Source organism: Sander vitreus, chromosome 22 (genome assembly GCF_031162955.1).
Source record: "Sander vitreus isolate 19-12246 chromosome 22, sanVit1, whole genome shotgun sequence".
Taxonomy (NCBI): Eukaryota; Metazoa; Chordata; class Actinopteri; order Perciformes; family Percidae; genus Sander; species Sander vitreus.
This window is the reverse complement of record NC_135876.1, coordinates 7,846,841-7,867,078: the sequence shown is the minus strand read 5'-3', so window position 1 is coordinate 7,867,078 and position 20,238 is coordinate 7,846,841. Positions and strand designations below refer to the sequence as shown.

At 41.4% G+C, this 20,238-nt stretch overlaps 1 protein-coding gene across 4 annotated transcripts; it reads left to right on the top strand.

Annotated features, from left to right (window-relative positions):
- The first annotated feature begins 943 nt into the window (after window positions 1-943).
- nsmaf (neutral sphingomyelinase (N-SMase) activation associated factor) lies at window positions 944-20,087 on the top strand. 4 transcript variants are annotated; one of them, XM_078280313.1, is made up of 31 exons: window positions 944-1,066; window positions 3,770-3,856; window positions 7,466-7,544; window positions 7,884-7,945; window positions 8,386-8,416; window positions 8,631-8,681; window positions 9,620-9,691; window positions 9,918-9,965; window positions 10,191-10,243; window positions 10,395-10,524; window positions 10,611-10,682; window positions 10,783-10,891; window positions 11,344-11,520; window positions 11,747-11,826; window positions 11,987-12,077; window positions 12,600-12,663; window positions 13,293-13,344; window positions 13,893-14,013; window positions 14,217-14,348; window positions 14,440-14,482; window positions 14,566-14,732; window positions 15,473-15,584; window positions 16,286-16,344; window positions 16,910-16,977; window positions 17,066-17,133; window positions 17,222-17,345; window positions 17,533-17,616; window positions 18,025-18,175; window positions 18,739-18,841; window positions 19,077-19,186; window positions 19,489-20,087. In XM_078280313.1, the coding sequence occupies exons 1-31, from the start codon at window positions 1,029-1,031 to the stop codon at window positions 19,581-19,583; spliced, it is 2,733 nt and encodes a 910-aa protein (XP_078136439.1). In that variant the 5' UTR covers window positions 944-1,028; the 3' UTR covers window positions 19,584-20,087. The 4 variants fall into 4 exon arrangements, with proteins under 4 accessions (XP_078136439.1, XP_078136438.1, XP_078136440.1 ...); XM_078280312.1 differs by having other exon boundaries at window positions 16,286-16,359; XM_078280314.1 differs by lacking the exon at window positions 3,770-3,856 and having other exon boundaries at window positions 16,286-16,359.
- Window positions 20,088-20,238: the final 151 nt, after the last annotated feature.

Sequence of the window (20,238 nt, the reverse complement as noted above, 5' to 3'; positions counted from 1 at the left end):
TGAATACTGGAGCAATTTCAAAGACTGTTGTTCCCATCAGTCATAGGGTCCACGTTGAAAAGGACTAAACTAACCTTTAGAGACCTGAAACAACAACCGTGTTGTAATGCAGTGTTTCATATTTTAACCACAAGACATAGAAGAAGGCACACAAAAAAGGCATTTTTTCTAAGCCTCAAAGAAGACTGAATATTTAAAAAAAGTACTAATGGGATTTGAAAGTTGAATACCAACCCTGGATGTATGAAATATGTGGAACCTTTAAAGTTTGAATGGAGTTTCTCGCTGAATGTATGAATGAATAGCTAGCAGTTGAAAATGTATGAAAAATGTGTCAACTTTGAACATTCAGTCCATCCGCTTTAATGGGGCAAACATGTCCGCTAAACGTTGAATATCTCGGAAATTATGAATGTTATAAATATTCAAGCTTAATCACTTGAGTGCCCCGGACAACACATTATTCAACATAATTCAGCATACTTTTGAACTAAAAATCGTGTCCCTCAAAAAAACAAACAAATAAGAAGAAACATAAAAACACATAAAAGATGAATAAATAAGTGAATACATTGTATGGGAAAAACGGGCACATTTGGCTTAAAACATCTACCATGTCCTATAGGAGAAAATATATCTGGGTTTTTAGATTGAGTCGTTTACAGTCAATCAGCTGCTACTACAACATTGCGACCAGTCATGATGCATTTCGTGATACACTATAGGCAACAATCAGAAGCATTTTGACTTTTTCATAATGCAAAAATGATCATGTCATTTTTTTTTTGTGTGTGTGTGTTATTGATAAAATAAGGGTACCTCAGCCTGGGCTAAATTGTGTTACGTAGTTTTGGTATCCCGAAAAAGAGTCAGAGTGAAACCTCTCTCCTTTCCTTTGTTAAGGGATCATTTTTCTCAGGGTCAGTCACGTGGGGTCCAGGCAGCAAGTTTCCGTGTTTACAGACAGACTGTGGCTGGCTGGCTGGCGGTTGCTCGGTGTTCAGTTCTTTAGAGGATGGTGTGCAGTCATGGCCTTTTTAAAGACGCAAGAACTAACTAAAGAAAGGTTTGTGCTGCTTCTCCTGTTGTTAACATGACATTATTTCAGATAGGGAAGGCCATTCTGTGGGTTTAGTCCGAGCTCCGCAGTAGCAGCGGTGTGTTTTTTCTCGACTGGATGAATGCCATTATAACGTCAGGCTGGCCCACTCGGCTAATGAGAGTTTCTCTGTCAGCTGTGGGATGCACTCTTGTTAATGAAGGCACATAGAGTGGTCTCGGCGAGGAGCAGGAATTTATTATTGATAACGTTAAAAAAAAGCCGTTATGAAATGTCCAATGTCTGCTCTATTTAATACCTAGATATTTCAATTCTATAGTCTTAAAGGGGAACACCACCTAAATTAAGAATTCAAATATGGCATTTCCATGGCCTAGGAAAGTTCAAGCAATATGTGTGCATGAGCTACGCTCTCTCAAAGCCAGAAACCAGAGAAGTCTCAAACTTGTGATGTCATCAAGTATAAAGTCTGGATCTGGTCCATAGATGATGAATGTGAGAGTGATTTTGTGGATTCACAGAATGTTTGTTTGATTTTTTTATTTTTTTTTTTACACCCGAGCATTCCCCTGGGTGCTCCCAGTGTCATCTATAACATCTTTCCAAATGCATTGTCTATGGAGCAGTTCACTTATACACTTATGTACGCTTTATACTTGATGACATCACCCATTTGCGTTTTAGCCCTCTAGTTTTTGGGTTTGGAGTAGGGTTGTTCATGTGTTTGAACTGTCTTACACCATAAAAATAACATGTATGAATGTTGAAAATAAGCGTAGTTTCCCTTTTTAAAGAAAATCCTCACAAGGCTATTTGTGACCTGACAAGAGCAACACTATTCACGTAGGTCTAGACCACACTCTATATTTTACAAAGACCCAACAATTCCAGTAATTCCCCCCTCAAGAGCAAGCATTTAGTGCGACAGTGGCGACGAAAAACTCCCTTTTAGGGAGAAAGCTCGGACAGACCCAGGCTCTTGGTAGGCGGTGTCTGCCGGTGCCGGTTGGGGGTGTGATGAACAGGGGCAATTATAGTCACAATAAAGATAATGGAACTGTGACTAGAAATAGTAGTTGTCGTAGTTCATGGCGTAGCAGGGCATAGCACGGCGTAGGATGTTATCTCTATGACGATACAGGATTCAATCTCACTCTTTCTCTACTAATACTGATTTTGGTACCTCAACTCTGATAAAAGAAACCGAGCCCCCTGAATGAAATGAACTGATGGTGATGATATTGCAATAATGACACTCAAAGAAACCACATAAAAAGAAAAATGCTGGCCTTTTTTCAAACTGCGTCTTATTCTCATAATTGTGACCATTCTGACTTCGGGGTCATGCTAACGTAGCTCTCCCCATCTTCGTTGTAGAGATTTTGGAAACGTAGCGCCGGCAGAACAACATCTATCAGAAGCTCCCTAAAGCTTTTCAAAAATGTGTTTTACTTATGGTATATTGCATATTGCTATGAGGGAGAAGCAGACATATTGTGGTGGTAACATCATGGCCAATACCCAATCTGGTAAATATGGTCAGTATTGGCAGCGATTCTGCTCCGGCGTTTCAGATCCATGCATCACTAATTTATGAAATAATACACACAATAGACCTTTTCTAAGCAGAAAAATGCCTCACTGGGACATTTTATTAACGTTTCATACCGAGTATTCATCATGTGAATACAGGTTCCTCTGTAAAATATGAACTAGAATGGAGGACATACTAAAACATGCATTTGTCATATCTATACAAAGGGTTTCACCATCAGTTTAAAAGCACCGGTTTAAAGGTTGTTCTCCATGTGAGTATAAGACAAACTTCAAAAAGAGAATTTAAAAGCTTCTCATCACCTGTACTGCTCCGCCCCAATGTATTAAGTTATTCTCTAAATATACTTGCAAAAGTTTACAATGTGCTTATGATGCCATTCTTGAGAAGGTCCAAGCTGGTTCCAGAGATGTATACAGCTATGTAAAGGAAGGAAGTGAGCATGTCACACACTGAAAAGGACATTACTGTTATGTGCAGTAATGTGGTTTGAAGGAGAAATATTTATATATATATATATAGAAAAAGTGGGGCTTTTGCATGATTCTTTGTGGAGAAACTCGGTTTTATCCGACGTGTCGTCTAAATCAGCTAATGTTTTATTAGTCGACAATTAGTATGAGTGTTAACCGACTATGAATTTCTTCAGTCGTGGTCAGCTATATATATATATATATATATATATATACACATACACATTCCTTTCAAATTCAGTCACATTCATTTACACTTTTTTAAAATGTATAACTAGGCTATATTACTTCATTCATGTTTTATTGTTTATATTTAGTCCTATATCTGAACTTGCACTATTTTTTTGTCTTAGATTCAGATTTCGCTGGTTGTGTGTTTTTCTTTGAGTTATTTAGTGAGCATTGTTGGAGGTGGCTGAGATCTAAGATGTTCATTGCCAATGACTACTTGTGTTGTTGTTGTGCACATGACCAATAAAGATCGTGGAACCTTGTATGGTGTTCGCCCCTGTATCCAAAGACCTGCCAATCAGTTTAGGAGTGACAGAAGGTTCTGATCCGGCATTGTTTAGATTAGTTGTGGGTTGACCCTGTCGTTTACACAATGTTCAACACACTGCAGCTCCCATTTTACAGTAGGATTATGTTATCTCACTCTCCTCTATTGTTGTTTCCCCCTAGATTTTCTCTCCTGTTGCTGGATTTGGAGGAATATTATTTTGAACAGCACACTGCTTACCACATGACCACCAGTTCAAAAAAGGAGAGGTAATTTAGATTGTCAACGACAATGCTTCATCTACAACTAGTAACATCATTCACTTCACTATATGTGACATACATACAGTATGACTATATGTGACTAGTCTCGCATTGCCAGACCTACAGTCGGGTCCATAAATATTGGGACATCGACACAATTCTAATCTTTTTGGCTCTATACACCACCACAATGGAGTTGAAATGAAACGAACAAGATGTGCTTTAACTGCAGACTTTCAGCTTTAATTTGAGGGTATTTACATCCAAATCAGGTGAACGGTGTAGGAATTACAACAGTTTGTATATGTGCCTCCCACTTTTTAAGGGACCAAAAGTAATGGGACAGATTAACGATCATAAATCAAACTTTCACTTTTTAATACTTGGTTGCAAATCCTTTGCAATCAATTCCAGCCTGAAGTCTGGAAGGCATAGACATCACCAGACGCTGGGTTTCATCCCTGGTGATGCTCTGCCAGGCCTCTACTGCAACTGTCTTCAGTTCCTGCTTGTTCTTGGGGCATTTTCCCTTCAGTTTTGTCTTCAGCAAGTGAAATGCATGCTCAATCGGATTCAGGTCAGGTGATTGACTTGGCCATTGCATAACATTCCACTTCTTTCCCTTAAAAAAACTCTTTGGTTGCTTTTCGCAGTATGCTTGGTCATTGTCCATCTGCACTGTGAAGTGCCGTCCAATGAGTTCTGAAGCATTTGGCTGAATATGAGCAGATAATATTGCCCGAAACACTTCAGAATTCATCCTGCTGCTTTTGTCAGCAGTCACATCATCAATAAATACAAGAGAACCAGTTCCATTGGCAGCCATACATGCCCACGCCATGACACTACCACCACCATACTTCACTGATGAGGTGGTATGCTTTGGATCATGAGCAGTTCCTTTCCTTCTCCATACTCTTCTCTTCCCATCACTCTGGTACAAGTTGATCTTTGTCTCATCTGTCCATAGGATGTTGTTCCAGAAATGTGAAGGCTTTTTTAGATGTTGTTTGGCAAACTCTAATCTGGCCTTCCTGTTTTTGAGGCTCACCAATGGTTTACATCTTGTAGTGAACCCTCTGTATTCACTCTGGTGAAGTCTTCTCTTGATTGTTGACTTTGACACACATACACCTACCTCCTGGAGAGTGTTCTTGATCTGGCCAACTGTTGTGAAGGGTGTTTTTCTTCACCAGGAAAGTATTCTTCGGTCATCCACCACAGTTGTTTTCCGTGGTCTTCCGGGTCTTTTGGTGTTGCTGAGCTCACCGGTGCATTCTTTCTTTTTAAGAATGTTCCAAACAGTTGATTTGGCCACACCTAATGTTTTTGCTATCTCTCTGATGGGTTTGTTTAGATTTTTCAGCCTAATGATGGCTTGCTTCACTGATAGTGACAGCTTTTTGGATCATCATATTGAGAGTTGACAGCAACAGATTCCAAATGCAAATAGCACACTTGAAATGAACTCTGGACCTTTTATCTGCTCCTTGTAAATGGGATAATGAGGGAATAACACACACCTGGCCATGGAACAGCTGAGCAGCCAATTGTCCCATTACTTTTGGTCCCTTAAAAAGTGGGAGGCACATATACAAACTGTTGTAATTCCTACACCGTTCACCTGATTTGGATGTAAATACCCTCAAATTAAAGCTGAAAGTCTGCAGTTAAAGCACATCTTGTTCGTTTCATTTCAACTCCATTGTGGTGGTGTATAGAGCCAAAAAGATTAGAATTGTGTCGATGTCCCAATATTTATGGACCTGACTGTATCTCCACAGCGCTGTGGAGTAAGGTCTGGCTCCTCCACGCACACATTCTGGGATGGGAGAAAAAACGCTCTGGGTTGTTTGCATTTCTTTAAACCAATCACATTTCTTTAAACCAATCACAATCGTCTTGGGCGGCGCTAAGCTCCGGACGCAGCAACTGTGGCTCTGCAGAATAGTCTCGGGAAGGAACTTGTTTTGGTGGAACATTTGCACCGCGCATACAATATTACCTGAAGTTAACTGTTACACAATGCAGTAACGTGAGCTATTTAAATTAGCTGGATACATGGTTAAACCTCATTTGCTCTTATATGGCTGTTTGTACTTTGTCCATAACAAATCCCCACCAGTCGGTCACAAAACATCCCAGTTAGAAAGTAAATGTAAACATATTCTTTGTAAATCTTTATAATCCTCTCCCGAAAGAACCAAGCAGGCCTGCTTTGTTGCACGAACCAAATTTTTTTCAAAACCTGCCATTGTCAGCGTGTAGCTTGCTAGCTCAGAGGTTCTGGTTGTTGTTCTGTAGCGGACGGAGTTTAAAGGAGAATTCCGGCCAATTTTTATGTTAATCTTGATCGCTATAGCTACGCGAGTACTTTCGATAGAAAAAACCCCGACCTGAATCAGTGCAGGTAACACGGAGAAGCTGCAGCTACGTACTACAAGCGTCCCCTGAGCTAAAACGGCAGTGGTCGGGGCAAGCAACAGACACAAAATGCAATTAATATGTCTGTGCCACATGAACAGGGCCCTTACGTGTCAAGATGTGTTTTCAACTCAGACATTGTTTAAATTCACCTACCCTGGTCCCTGTCTCGATCCTACCGGTAGCTAGCTTGCCCTGCTAGCTGATAGCCGTTAGCTGTTAGCTGCTAGCTGCCGTCCGGTGAGTGTATTCAGACAGGCTTCTGTGATAATCATCCCAATAACAATCCACGGAGCGGCGGTGTGGATATGTCCTCCAAAGGACAGGTCATGTCACGTCTTGAAGTTTATTCCCCCCTAAAAAAACAGTAGTGCGGTAGTAGCTGTTAGCTGCTAGCTGCCCTCCGGTGAGTGTGTACAGCCAGATAGCCGTTAGCCATTAGCTGCTAGCTGCTGTCTGGTGAGTGTATTCATACAGGCTTCTGTGATAATCATCCCAATAACAATCCACGGAGCGGCGGTGGTGTGGCTGCAGCATTAGCAGGCGGCGCTAATCTGTATTGTTGCCCAAAAAATGAAAACCGGCAGCTGATTGGACGAACGCGTCACATGGGTCTGGTTTCTCTGGAAATTCAAAGTCAGACTGTCATGGCGGCTTGTTGAGAATACGATCTTATATTTTACTAAAATAGTTCACCGAAACGTGTTTCTGAAAACATTTTAAGCGAGAAATAGACCATGCAGTTGCTGAATCTGTCTTCCGACTGCCCGCCCTCCGACGCATCATGTCAGGTCGGCCAAAATGAAGGCCGACAGCTCCTCAGACGGACGACGGCACGGAACACACCGAACAGACTTGAGTCACTGACCTCGCCAGACTGTCCGACAGCCAATTATCGAGTTGGTGTGTCACTGCCTTTAGCTTGTAAGGAGCAGCTGTTCAAACACCATCTTATCCTGTTATAAAGACTTGAGCAAACAAAACAAAAAAATCACAAGCCTCTCAGAACAACATTATTCAGACAATTTAGTTTTATTGTCCTATCAAAGGGGGCGGAATGTGTGTCCAATAAGGATAAGGGACAGATTTATGTGTAAAGATGACAGGTGATATGAAGTTTACAGTGATATCGGTGTCTTTTGGTGGGGGCTAGTGGTTAACAGTGCTAACATGAGCTATTTTTCCTTCCAGAAAAGTCAGAGGCTCATTTAAGGTCTGTTCCAGATCTGCCATATTTGATCCAGAGGATCTTTCAGAGCCAATTTTAAAGGTTTGTTTTAATACGATTTTATGTATAATATGTCTTTTAACTCTTACTACCAGATACATTTTTTTTTTTTGACCAAACAAAAAAATATTAAGTTGCTATAAATTGGAAATATTAATACGAAAACCTTCACATAGGAATTATGATGGTAATGTTATATGGAAAGCTGAAGATATAAGAACTGACAGTATATATGCAGTTTGAAAAAAGTAAAGCATACTGAATTTCAAACTGTATTCATATAACATCCCTGTTTTGCATTGTGTGCCTGTTTCACACTAGATGCAGTAACCATGGTTGTTGTAAATGATGGTGCATCATTATTTGTTGCCGTTTCTGCAGATTCCTCTTCGAGACTGTAAGAAGATTGAGTTTGTGGAGAGCGAGAACAACCCTTTCAATGAGTGAGCGTGGTTTCATGTCTTCTCCTGTTTATTCTTATTGTTTGTCAAACTGGTTTGGTAACTTCAAAATGCCGTGCAAAGGTTTACTATGCTTGGAAACCAATGTTGAATCCAACATCCACAAATAATTGAGCATATTGTATCTGATGTGATCCTTACACATTGAAGCGACCCCTGGGACTGTATCGTGGAAGACATACCCAGATGGTTTAGTTTGGAACGCATTTGATGTTTGTTATTCAATGTTGATAAGCAAAATCCCAAAATTCAATTGTCACTTGATTTCAGTGTTTTCATTTTGGATTTAGTTTTGGTTTCCCTTTTTAAAAAAAAAGAAAAAAAAAGAAATAAGTAATGTAAGTAAAGAAATTAACTATAGAAATGAACTACAGTGGTCTACAGTTTTTTGGTGTTTTAACTCGTTTGTTTTTTCCTCATAGGCCATCTGTCATCTCTATTTTATGTGTACAGGTGAGTCATCTTTAAAATATAGATACCGTTTATGTGAAATATTGATCTTCAAAGGTGCATCAGTCCTCATGGCTTGTTGCACTGTAATAAATGTTAATAGTTTGCTGCTTCATTTGTCTTTTGATTTATCCAGATTTCTTATCTTTAATTGTTCATGTATATTTTGTCATGACAGCTTTTAAAAACACAAATGTCATTCTCACTTTAATTCCAGGTTATTTACATCAAAGAGAGCAATGTCATAGCGCCTTACAGAAATGAAAGGGTGAGTCAACTGAAACTCAACAGGGCTTCTCCTCTGATGGTTATATGCCTGGAGCTGTTGGCATAGACTTGACTGTGCTCTTCATGTGTCTGTCTGTTTGTAGAATTAAAATCCATTCATGCCAATCTGTCATTTATGATGTAGTAGTCTGTTTTAAATTTCCTCTGCTTGATAACATGAGGAGGGTAGAGCTTGATTTATGCTTCTGCGGAGGCTCTACGCAGAGCTTTCGCCGTAGCCTACCTAAATGGCCTGAAGTTAGTACTTGTGCATTGGTGTGTGCGTTGATCTCAGCAGGGCCGGCATGTGTGTGTGCGTGGGGAGTGTGTGGTAGAGTGAGTGAGAGAGTGACGGCGATTAGCTTCGGAGCGAGTAGCGACTCTAGAGTCATAGTGAGAGAAACAAAGTGTCTCTCCTGTTTTTTCTGACCATGGTCGGAAATCTGGAGCAGGAAAAGTTAACCCTCTCCTTGATTTCACGTAGTTTATGGAGAAGGAGAACCAGGAAATGAGTCGGGGGGATGCAACGCCGCGACGTGTAGTTACATCTTTCCAGAGGTGCACGTCAGGCTACGGCGTAGGGTCTTGCGTCTCATGTACGTAGCCCTGGCAGAGATTTTACGCAGAAGCATAAATCACACTTAAAGGTCCTGTTGAGTTAAAATAGTGTGAAATACAATCAGTCACACTTGAGTTATCACAGCCGCAGATAGAATGTGAATTTGAGCCATTGGAGATGCAAATTCTCACACTAAAACAGCACCATTTTAGCGATGACATAATTATGTCAACGTTAAGATGTCGTAAAAAATGGTTGAAGACCCACAGAAGCATTTCACCAAACGATGAGTGCGGAAGAAGTTGTGCAGAGAAGTTGTGCTCCAAGATTTGCTCATGTATTCAAATGAAACACTGAAACGTCTCTCATCACTTTGACAGGGGACAAAGAAGCTGACATTTCAGTTGGAAGGTTGGAGTAAAACCGAAGATGTCGTTCAAACATTACTCCAGGTGCGTAGCTACTCCCAAACAATAGAGGCTCCAAGATTGGGAGGTACATTTAGTGTGTGTGTGTGTGTGTGTGTGTGTGTGTGTGTGTGTGTGTGTGTGTAGTGTGTGTACGGAGCTGTTGGATTGTTCTTGACTCAGGAAAACATGACATTTTGCTGCATTTGATTTACTGCTCCGGTATGTGTTGGTGTCGCTCTGCTCATTTAGACTGTGGTGAATTTTGCAGCTCCACAGGGCGTCCTGTCTGGAAAAGCTTGGAGACCAGACTGCTATGGTGAGTTAATCAGTGCTTAAAGTTAAAGCACACAGTGGGCCTCTAAAGCCTGAAAGATGATGAAATGACAAAAATCATCGGCATGAATGATCCGTTTTGCTTCTTGTACTTTATTCCACATAATCTTACTTCGTCCAAGTGCATGATTATTGTTTTAATTGTTGAGTGTTGGTAATCATCATATGATCATCAGTGGTCAAACATACCATTCTTGTGCAATTCTAGATTGCAGCAAATTTACAATCACGACTGGCGAGGTCATCTTTTGACAAAAACTGGTATGTTGACTTGAGCACTTTGAATCACATTTAACTGTTTGTAAGATTGCAATTTTTAATGAAAAGTGCAGATTAAAGCGTTGAGTATTGCAGTATTAATAACTTCTGAGTATGCAGCTGGATAAGACAATGTTTGGAATCTGATATAAAGCTTTCAGAGTGTCGCTGAGATGCCTCACATGGAGTGTGCAGTGGAGATGGTCATGCCTCTGGTGTGCAATCCAGGCCACGTCTGCATAACGGATGAAAGCCTCTACTTCCAGCCTCTCAATGGATATCCGGTGAGCCGCGACATCTGAGGGGACAAGCTGAGTTCCGTTATTGAGCTGAGGTAATGATATTGTGTTTATACGACTTGTCATTTCAGGAACAGGTGATTCAAATCAAACTCCACAGAGTCAGGAGAATCTACAAAAGACGGCATGGACTAAGACCACTGGTGAGCACAGCTAGCCGGAGTACGCAAATAAATAATGTAGTCAATATGGCTCTAATCGTTTCAAATCCCCATGTTTGTGTGCATGTCTCTCCTCACCCAGGGTCTTGAGGTGTTCTGTACTGAGAATGATTTCTGCTCAGATATCTACCTGAAGTTTTACAACACGGCCGACAGAGATGAAATCTACTACTACATCGCCAGTTTCTTGGGTGAGAAAGCTCAAAGCCAGTAGTGAATCTGTTACAGGGTGTCTTGAGTTCCTAAACAATCTTGTGTACAAGAGTATTGTGTGTGTATATATACAATATGTATTGTCTGAGTATATATAAGAGTAAGTCTTATGGATGTATGTTTGTCTCTGTGTGCTGCTTTTCCTACTTTTGAGTCGGATGATACAAAGTAGTTTTTTATTGACGGTATCTGTCTTTCATTTCAAACCTACTGGCCTTGAAAAGGTCTCTAGAAACTCTCCCAGCATGATGCGAATATACACACAATGATGTATGCAGGCTTTCAAAGGGGGGGGGGTTTACTCTACCTTGATGGCCTACATGAGTATGAGCTGTCTGCGTTGATCCGAAATATTGGCGTCAACCCTTATTGGTGAGACCCCGTAACACATGACTGACTTAACCCTGCTGTTTTCTTCCTCCTTACACAGAGAACCACATGATGGAGCACACAGCAGAGAGTTACATGCTGCAGTGGCAGCGCGGCCATCTGAGCAACTACCAGTATCTCCTTCACCTCAACAACCTGGCTGACCGCAGCTGCAACGACCTCTCCCAGTATCCCGTCTTCCCCTGGGTCATCGCTGACTACACCAGCGCACAGTTGGGTGGGTCAACAGAAGAAGAAAAAAACGCACAGATTAATTTACATAACATGTTAGCTGCAGAGGCCCAGGTGATCATGGTCACTACACATCCAGCTTCTGGGATGCATTTACTGTTCTTACGATCCAGTCATCTTGTAACGGTGATGATACTGACATTGGGCTATAATCGGCCATATTAAACGTGCATCAGTAGCTAATTGTTAGGACGTCGCCCTCCATTTCCCAGATATGACAAACGCTGCCACATTCAGGGACCTGAGCAAACCTGTGGGAGCCCTAAACAAAGAGCGGCTAGACCGACTGCTGGTGAGACTCCGCGTTTGTGTTTTCTTTTAGATATACAGTATAACCCACTGACTACGTCTATGGATTTTATTTAACTTGCTGTTGGGCAAAAACTGGATGTTTGCCAGATATTGTTTCTGTACTGCGAGTATCAGTAAACACAGAGTTGTCATGTTCACAGGCTCGCTACAGAGGCATGCCTGAACCTCGCTTCCTGTATGGCAGTCACTACTCATCACCAGGCTACGTCCTCTTCTACCTGGTCAGAGTCGGTATGTCACACGCTTCATCATTAAAGCTACAGCATGTATGGAAGCAGAGTGCACACAGCATACACTCAGTGTGTTTATGCACGGTCGACCTCTGCTCAACCACTGCGTCTGTCTTTGTCTGCGTGCTTGTCTGCACTGTAAGAATACTGTCACTGTTCACTAACACGTTAAACTCAATTTTTTTCCCGTTGTACCTCCAAAACTTGCCTTCAAAAACTACAATCGGAACATGTTTTAGATGTAATACTATAGGTATTCTAATTGATCTTGCAGCTGCATTGTCAACGTCAGTCTATCTACAAACGAGCAAACAAACACATAAAAATGATAAATCAAATAGCCTCTTTCTTGGTTTCTTTTTTAATCTCTATGGAGCGCCTTTCACAACAGCTGTTAGCATGTTATACAACAGCAATCTAAAGACTGATTACAAATAAGAGGTGCATTTGTATTCTGGGTGTTAAAGTACTGAAAGACAAAGCTAATATTTTGTTAATTGCTTCCCGTCTTCTCCCCCTGCAGCTCCAGAGCACATGCTGTGTCTCCAGAACGGCCGCTATGACCATGCAGATCGCATGTTTAATAGGTACATTATTTCTACTTCAAATTTGATAAACCATGAAATGAAGGATATCATCACAGTCACAAATTACTGATGCAGCGCCAATTTTTACTCTGTATTGGTGTTGAAATGGTGACTGAAGATTTGGAATAACTTAACACTGAAAAAAATAAACGATTAAGATATTTCTTCACACTGTACAATTAGATGATTGCTTTTTACACATGAATGTATATATTTATGAATATTATGGGGGTGGGGGGGATCAAATTGCAATACATGAAAAAGTGTTATATTTCAGCTCCACACAACTCTCTCTGTATTTCTCAGTATGGCTACGTTCAGAAGATTGTGTCATCCGGTGACTTTCCCGTGTAGAAGCTCGAGTGAAGATATTTACCTCTTCTGAAGAGTCCATCATGTTTTTTTTTAATCCTCCGTGTCCTCCTTGGCTACAAGCAACTGCGTGGAGGAGGGGTGGGGGTGGGTGCGCGTGCGCGATCACGTAAGGCTTGTATCATGGGGATGCACCGACAGTGTTGTTGTCATTACTTAGAATTCCTTATCCGGGAGACAGAAACTACGCGCCGTAGCTTTAAAGAAAGTATGATTTTGCATGTTGGTATTTACTGACCTGCATTGATTTCTTACAGCATTTGTGATACATGGAAAAACTGCTTGGAGGGGGCAACTGACTTCAAAGAGGTAAAATACGACTCTACTGTATATTATGTCAGTTAGAAACCCCTGCCGTATTCACCAAAAACTTTCAAATCCGAGTTGTTCTGTTCACCAAAATGATTATGGTAATAGGTGTGAAATCATTCATATATCCGTGCTTGCCATTTTAATTTTTACTGTTTAATAGTTATTTGTTGTTCAGGCGCCTGAGTAGCTCACCTAGTAGAGCGCGGGCCCATATGCAGAGGCTCAGTCTTCGACGCAGTGGCCGCGGGTTCGATTCCTTCGCTGCATGTCATTCCCCCTTCTCTTTCCGCTTTCATGTATAAGCTGTCCTGTCACAAATAAAGGCCTAAAATGCCAAACAAAATGATCTCAATGGGAGGGGGGGGTTGAGAATCTTAATGCAGAGACCAGATACTCCAACCATAACTGGGCATTATAGATCTGCTTGTACAGCGCAGCGCTTTTTGATGTGCAAGAACATGCACATGCTGTGCAGTCTTGATAAGGTTTCTGTAGAAGAATGTGTTTAACGCCTCCTTGTCTGTATGTCTTTCCGATTAATGCAGTTGATTCCAGAGTTTTATGGGGATGACTGTAGCTTCCTGGAAAACAAACGGAGTCTTGGTTTGGGCAGAAGGCAGAACGGAAGCTTAGTCGGGGATGTTGTTCTCCCAGCGTGGGCCTCAGGTAACGTCCTCCCATCTGACCATGGTATACATGTAAACTTTGTTGGACCCAGGTGTCCTAGCCTCCCTCATCCCCACGCCAACATCCACCTGACAACACAATGTCAGACTCTACACTCCCTGTGCTGTTTTTAACAATATTACTATTACTTTTAGTCCGTGTGCTGCTTCACATTTACTGTGTCCTGTTTGTCATGACTCCAGATACCAGGGACTTTCTTCAAAAGCACAAGACAGCACTGGAGAGTCAGTATGTGTCGGAGAACCTTCATGAGTGGATTGATCTGGTGTTTGGCTTCAAACAGAGAGGCAGTGAAGCTGTCGCAGCCCATAATGGTAAAATAACCAGCAGCTTTTTTTTTTTCTTTTTCAACATCAAGCCGATCGAAACTGGACAAAGACTCATATTTATCCCATTGTCTTTCAGTGTTTCACCCACTGACCTATGAAGGAGGCATCGACTGCGATAGGTATCGAAGAAAATCACTCACAAAATATTGATTGAGGCATTTTACATTACATCGTGGAACTAACTTTCCGTTTCCCTGAGAAGCATCGAGGACCCTGACCAGAGAATCGCCATGCTGACACAGATCCTGGAGTTCGGCCAGACGCCGAAACAGCTGTTCACAATCCCTCACCCTCAGAGGATCACACCGAGGTTTCACAACATAACTCGAAGCCCCAGCAGCAACTCACCAGTCAGTGAACTGTCTCCAGGTAGAATTGCAGAAACACAAATGGTTAAATAAAAAAAATAAAAAAATATCTAAGCAACTTGTGAGCGAGGTGCCTCTTTCAAAGTTTAAGGGCATGTTATCGTATTGGTAAAGTTCACAGTCATGTTGACCAATGGGGCCGATGATAATTTGTAGCTCTAAGTGGAGAAGACCGGTGGTCTGAGTGTTCTATGCATGCAGCAGTTGCTTTGTGCAGTTTGGGAGGCAATTTGTATTTCAGTGACTCATCCCCGTTACAGTAGCATGATCCTCTTCTTCAGAAGCTGGTTGTATCACCATGCAATCCGTGAAGGGGCTTAATGTATAGACAAAAGTGTGACCAATCATGACATGCATTAAAGTGTGTGCAAACGGAGGTTTATTTCAACTGACTTCTCTTTACTAATAAAAATATTCATGTTGGCTCAGTGGGTAGAGCAGGCGCACATATAATTGGAAGTTTATGCCTCGACGCAGAGGTCCAGGGTTCGAGTCCGACCTGTGACGATTTCCTGCCTGTCTTCCCCCTCTCTCTCCCCTTTCTCACTTAGCTGTCCTGTCAATTAAAGGTGGAAAAGCCCAAAAAATAATCTTAAAAAAATAGTTATAAATAATGTAATAATATGCTCATAACTGCTGATTTATTTAATTTATAGTGATGAATGAATAATAGTGCATTGGCATAAGCAGCATCCACCACAATCTGTCCCTACTGCAGTTATACGTATGTTCTTTTTGCAGCCTCTCAGAGTGAGGACTCCTCCTTTGAAGACCTGACCGAGGAGAGCAGGAAGTTAGCCTGGGCAAACATGGGAAATCTGAAACCAATCTCCAGCCACAAGATCCATAAAGAGTAAGTCGGGAGGCGTCCAGGCGGTTACAGTAATGTCAAAGTACAAATAGAATTGTGTTGCTGGTCCACACATAACTGAAATGAAAGCTCCGGTTCCAATTTGAGGAAGTGCATGCAAAGCTAGAAGGCAGCAGGCAGCTGCAGAAAAGAAAAGAAAATAGTAACTTATTCAAATGTATTGTAATGACACTTCTAGAGGACAGGTGGTGCTTTAAAAACTTTAGCAAAATGAAAAAAAAAAAAGAATCTGTAGAGCACTGTAGAGTGTTTTTGTGTAGTCTCAAAATGCTTATCTATCACACACTGTACATTCTGTGATAGGAGAAAGGGAAACACTCTGGGTTGTTTAATTTTGTTAATCTTCATTCTTTAATCCTCATGAGCGGCGCTAAATTGCGGATGCAGCGACGGTGGCTCTACAAAATGGTCTCTGGAACGAACTTGTTCTGGTGGGAAATTTGCACGCCCGCAAAAGAAAACGCCATATATATTTAAATAAAGTTAACTGTTCACACAATACAGTGACGTGAGCTATTTAAATTAGCTGGATACATGGTTAAACGTAATTTGCTCTTACCAGTGTGTCGGCGTGTGTATTTTGTCTATAACAAATCCCCACCAATCCCAGAAATATCCCAGTTAGGTAATACATGCCATGAACATATTAATTGTGTAACCAAGTCTCTCTGTTGAATGTGCAGGGCTGTGACGGGCATCGCTGTGACTCGAGATGGGGCAGCCATTTTCTCCACATCCCAAGGTCTGGAAAATATCTGTACGTCTCAAATCTGAGACAAATATCAACTAGAGGTGCAAAAAATGATCAAAAGACAGGCACTGACTCTGTTAAGGAACTGCGGGTATAGTGTTACCTGAGATATTCTGATCTATTATGGTTACAGATTTCACCCAAAAACAATATTTGTTGCTATTTTGTATAATGATATGTCTGTCATTATTATCATCAAGTAGCAAAAGTATATCACAGAGCAGTGTGTGTTGAGCACCTTTTTATAGTCAGGCCTGTTTCATAATGCATTTCATTTGTGTGATGTCATTTTATGTGCTCAACATTGCCACTTCTGCCTCTAGTGGCCCTCTGGGGTTCCTCTATTACTATAATGGTGCAAAGTGATGTCATCGCCATAAGAATCTCACACAGGAATAAGAAATCAGTTTCCTGTCAGAAGCAGTAAGGTGTACAATTTTACGAGTTGAAAGGGTGACCAAATTGCAGATTGGTTCTTAAAGCATTGATTAGTTCCTTCACTGTGGTGGTGTTCTCTCATTTCTGTATCATTCAGCCGTATCAATCTTTATTCCAGACTCAACACTTAAAATGTTTTCCAAAGAGTTAAAGGACTTCCAGAGAAGCATGTCCTTCTCTAACATGGTATGCAGCTGTATTTACTTTACACTTCACCATCTCTCTAATCCTTTCCAACTCTCTCTAAACAATAAACCACTTGGCTATTTTTCAGGCGTTATCGTCATGTTTGATGCTGGCAAATGGTAAAACAGTGGTGTGTTCTTCCTGGGACAACAATGTGTATGTATAGTATATACACGGACATGTGATTATCCAAATGATCTTCACGACTTCACACTGACCCACATGTTTCTCTTATTTCTCTTAGCTATTTCTACTCCATCCCATATGGCAGACGGCAGGACACACTGATGGGGCATGATGATGCCGTCAGTGAAATGTGTTGGTTTGATGACCGGCTGTACACAGCGTCCTGGGATTCCACCGTCAAGGTAAAAACTAGTACTTTAATAAGCCATGAATTTATGTCAGTGTCTGTGAAAAATCCTCATAGCACAACATGACATGATTGTTGCTGACAGATGTGGTGCATGCATTAGTTTTTATTTGTTTTATCGGGGGTGTTGGTGTCTTATTGAGAGGTGAGCGTTGCAGATGATATTGTTATCTATATCCCAGGTGTGGCAGTGCGCTTCTGACAGCTCATCCAGTCACAAGAGATCCCAGTTTCAGTTACTGGCTGAGTTGGAACATGATGCTGGGGTGAGTGAGGAGGCTAACTCTCTATTTAAAGCGTGTACAGTTTATGTTTAATTGACTTCACTCATACAGAGGTAATGGAACGTGGTTGGGTCTGAGTACAGGCCGGCAGGATGCATGTTTAAATAAAAAAAATGTCTTAAATTTAAAAAAACTGAGGATATCTTTTTTTTATTAGGGTGGGAAATGTTTATTTTCTCATATTCCGTGTAGTTGATAAGACTGTGTGCATGTAGTGTTGAATAATAGTAATGGTGTGCATGTTTCTAACAAATACACTTCAAAGGGTTTAATCCTCCTAAACACTAAATTACCTTTAAAAAGATAAACATGTTTGTCAAACACTGAATAGCAGCAGCACTCCAAACATACAAACCTGTGTTCCCTCACCTCTCGTACACTCGTGAACAGGTGAACACCATTGGTCTGAATCCAGCGGGGACTCTGCTGGTGTCTGGCTGTAAAGATGGGACCGTCACCATCTGGGACACCAGCAGCTATGGAACCCTGCAGCAGGTCCACTGCCACACCGGAACCATCCACCACATGGCCTTTAGTCCTGGTATGTGTCAAACCGGCAGCCAGTAGGACACTTTTAGTACTGGTCGGCATTAAGTGGCACACAGTTTAAAGTTCAGGAAAAGCTTTACAGAGTCCAACCTAATGTCAAACCGGTAGGTTGAACGTGTAATTCAGTGCACACCATCTGCCCTCACAAAAAGTGCCAGAGGTAAGGGGGCTTCTTGATTTGTTTATCAGAGCCCAAGTCCTAGAGACTGCCTTTCAGATGGTGCAATATACATTTTGCCTTCAACAGTCCGTACAGAGCACAGAAATTGGCTCTTTAAGCACCTTATTGTTTTGCACCAACCAACTAACTTCAACACACTGCATTGAAATGGCCAGCACCAAATCTAAACTTGTGAAATGACATCACCATGACAATGATCTGTGGCTCTGAGAGTGCATTTTAAAGACCTGAGCAAGCAAACAAATTAATCCTGTTTTTGAAAGAGCAAAGATGGACTCTGATCCCTCCCCAAATCAAGCCAACAACTGACCGTAAACACGGGAGTCACCCAGAAACCATGGCTAAAGTAATGACTGAGATTTGAACATCCACAGATAGCCGACACGTCCTCAGTGTTGGTGCTGACTCCTGTATGAAGGTTCTTGATGTCCAGACGGGAATGGTGATCTCATCTGTGAAAGCTGAGGAGGAGCAGAGGTAAGATCACACCATCTGCACAACAGGAAAGGCAGCATTTCACCCAAAGCAAGAGGTCACAGTATTTGAAGCTCCTTACGAAGCCCGAGACTCGTATGCAATTGAGAATTCATGTTATAAATCTTTGCCCTACATTGTACATGTGAGGGATAAGTACTGTACTGAAATAGGTATTTAGGTCAAATATTCTCTACATATGCTGTAAGTCAAAAGGATTTGACGTGTGTGGGTCCAGGTGTTTCTGCTGGGACGGGAGCTCAGTGCTGTGTGGGGGACAGTCTGGCGACCTCCTGCTGTGGGACCTGCTCAGCAACACAGTCACCCAGCGGATCCCTGCACACTCAGGTACAGTACAGCTCGTCTACCCACATTCTACAGCCCACCTGGTTAAACGCCCATCTATGTGATTGCTTTGTTTGCTTATATTGAGTAACAATAATATTGCAGCCCGTGTACTGTGTACTGTTGTTCCAATTTCTCTAGGTGCTAATGCTACATGTACATAGCAGCTTTAAATAAAGATCATTGCAATATGATAAAGTACAAAAAGTAGGGTTTTTCTGTACTTGAGTCTACTGTTCTTTCAAAAATAAATAGATTTGTATGATGCATAATATGTTCATTGTAAAAATGGTGTCTTTGCACAGGTGCTGTCACAGCCCTGTGGATGAGTGAGCTGTGCTCCACAGTGATCACAGGCGGGGAGGACAGACAGATCATCCTCTGGAAGCTCCAGAGTTAAAGGACTGTTTCTGCACAATCCATCTGCTGGGGAGATAAAGACTTCCAGTGCAATATACTGAACATTACCGGCAAAGTATCCTGCAGACTACATGACCCAACTATCTGACTTTGAACAGAGACTTATTAAACAGTTATGAGGAGCTGAAACTGTACTGTAAATGTGAAGTATCACAGAGCAGTTGGTGACAACTAAAAAAGTGTTCTCAGTGCGAAACCCAACAGAAGTCACATACAGTCATGTTAGTTCATATAGCTATCTGCATATTGAGATAAAATGTCCAAAAGCAGTTTTGTGCGTGAGAGCAGGAAGCTCCAACAGTGTACACGCCTTATTTGTGGATATTTTTTTTCAAATGTATTATTTGTTTTGCATCATGTTACACAGCTTTTTTTAAAATTGTTACTATAGCTTTATGTGCATTTTATTCTGTGAAGCGGACTCAAAAAGCTTTAGGCTGCTCAGGTATTGATTTATCCAAATAACATTGATCTCTAAAATTAATCTTTCCTGTCTCCTGTTTGTTACCATTTCCTTAGTCTATATTGACGGCGTTTAATTTCCAGGATTGCTCCGCTGCCGCCGGAAATTCTGCCGGATGTCCCTTACCGTCTGCTTTCTTTGTGTTGTAATTTTAAACTCTGGGGGATTTCTG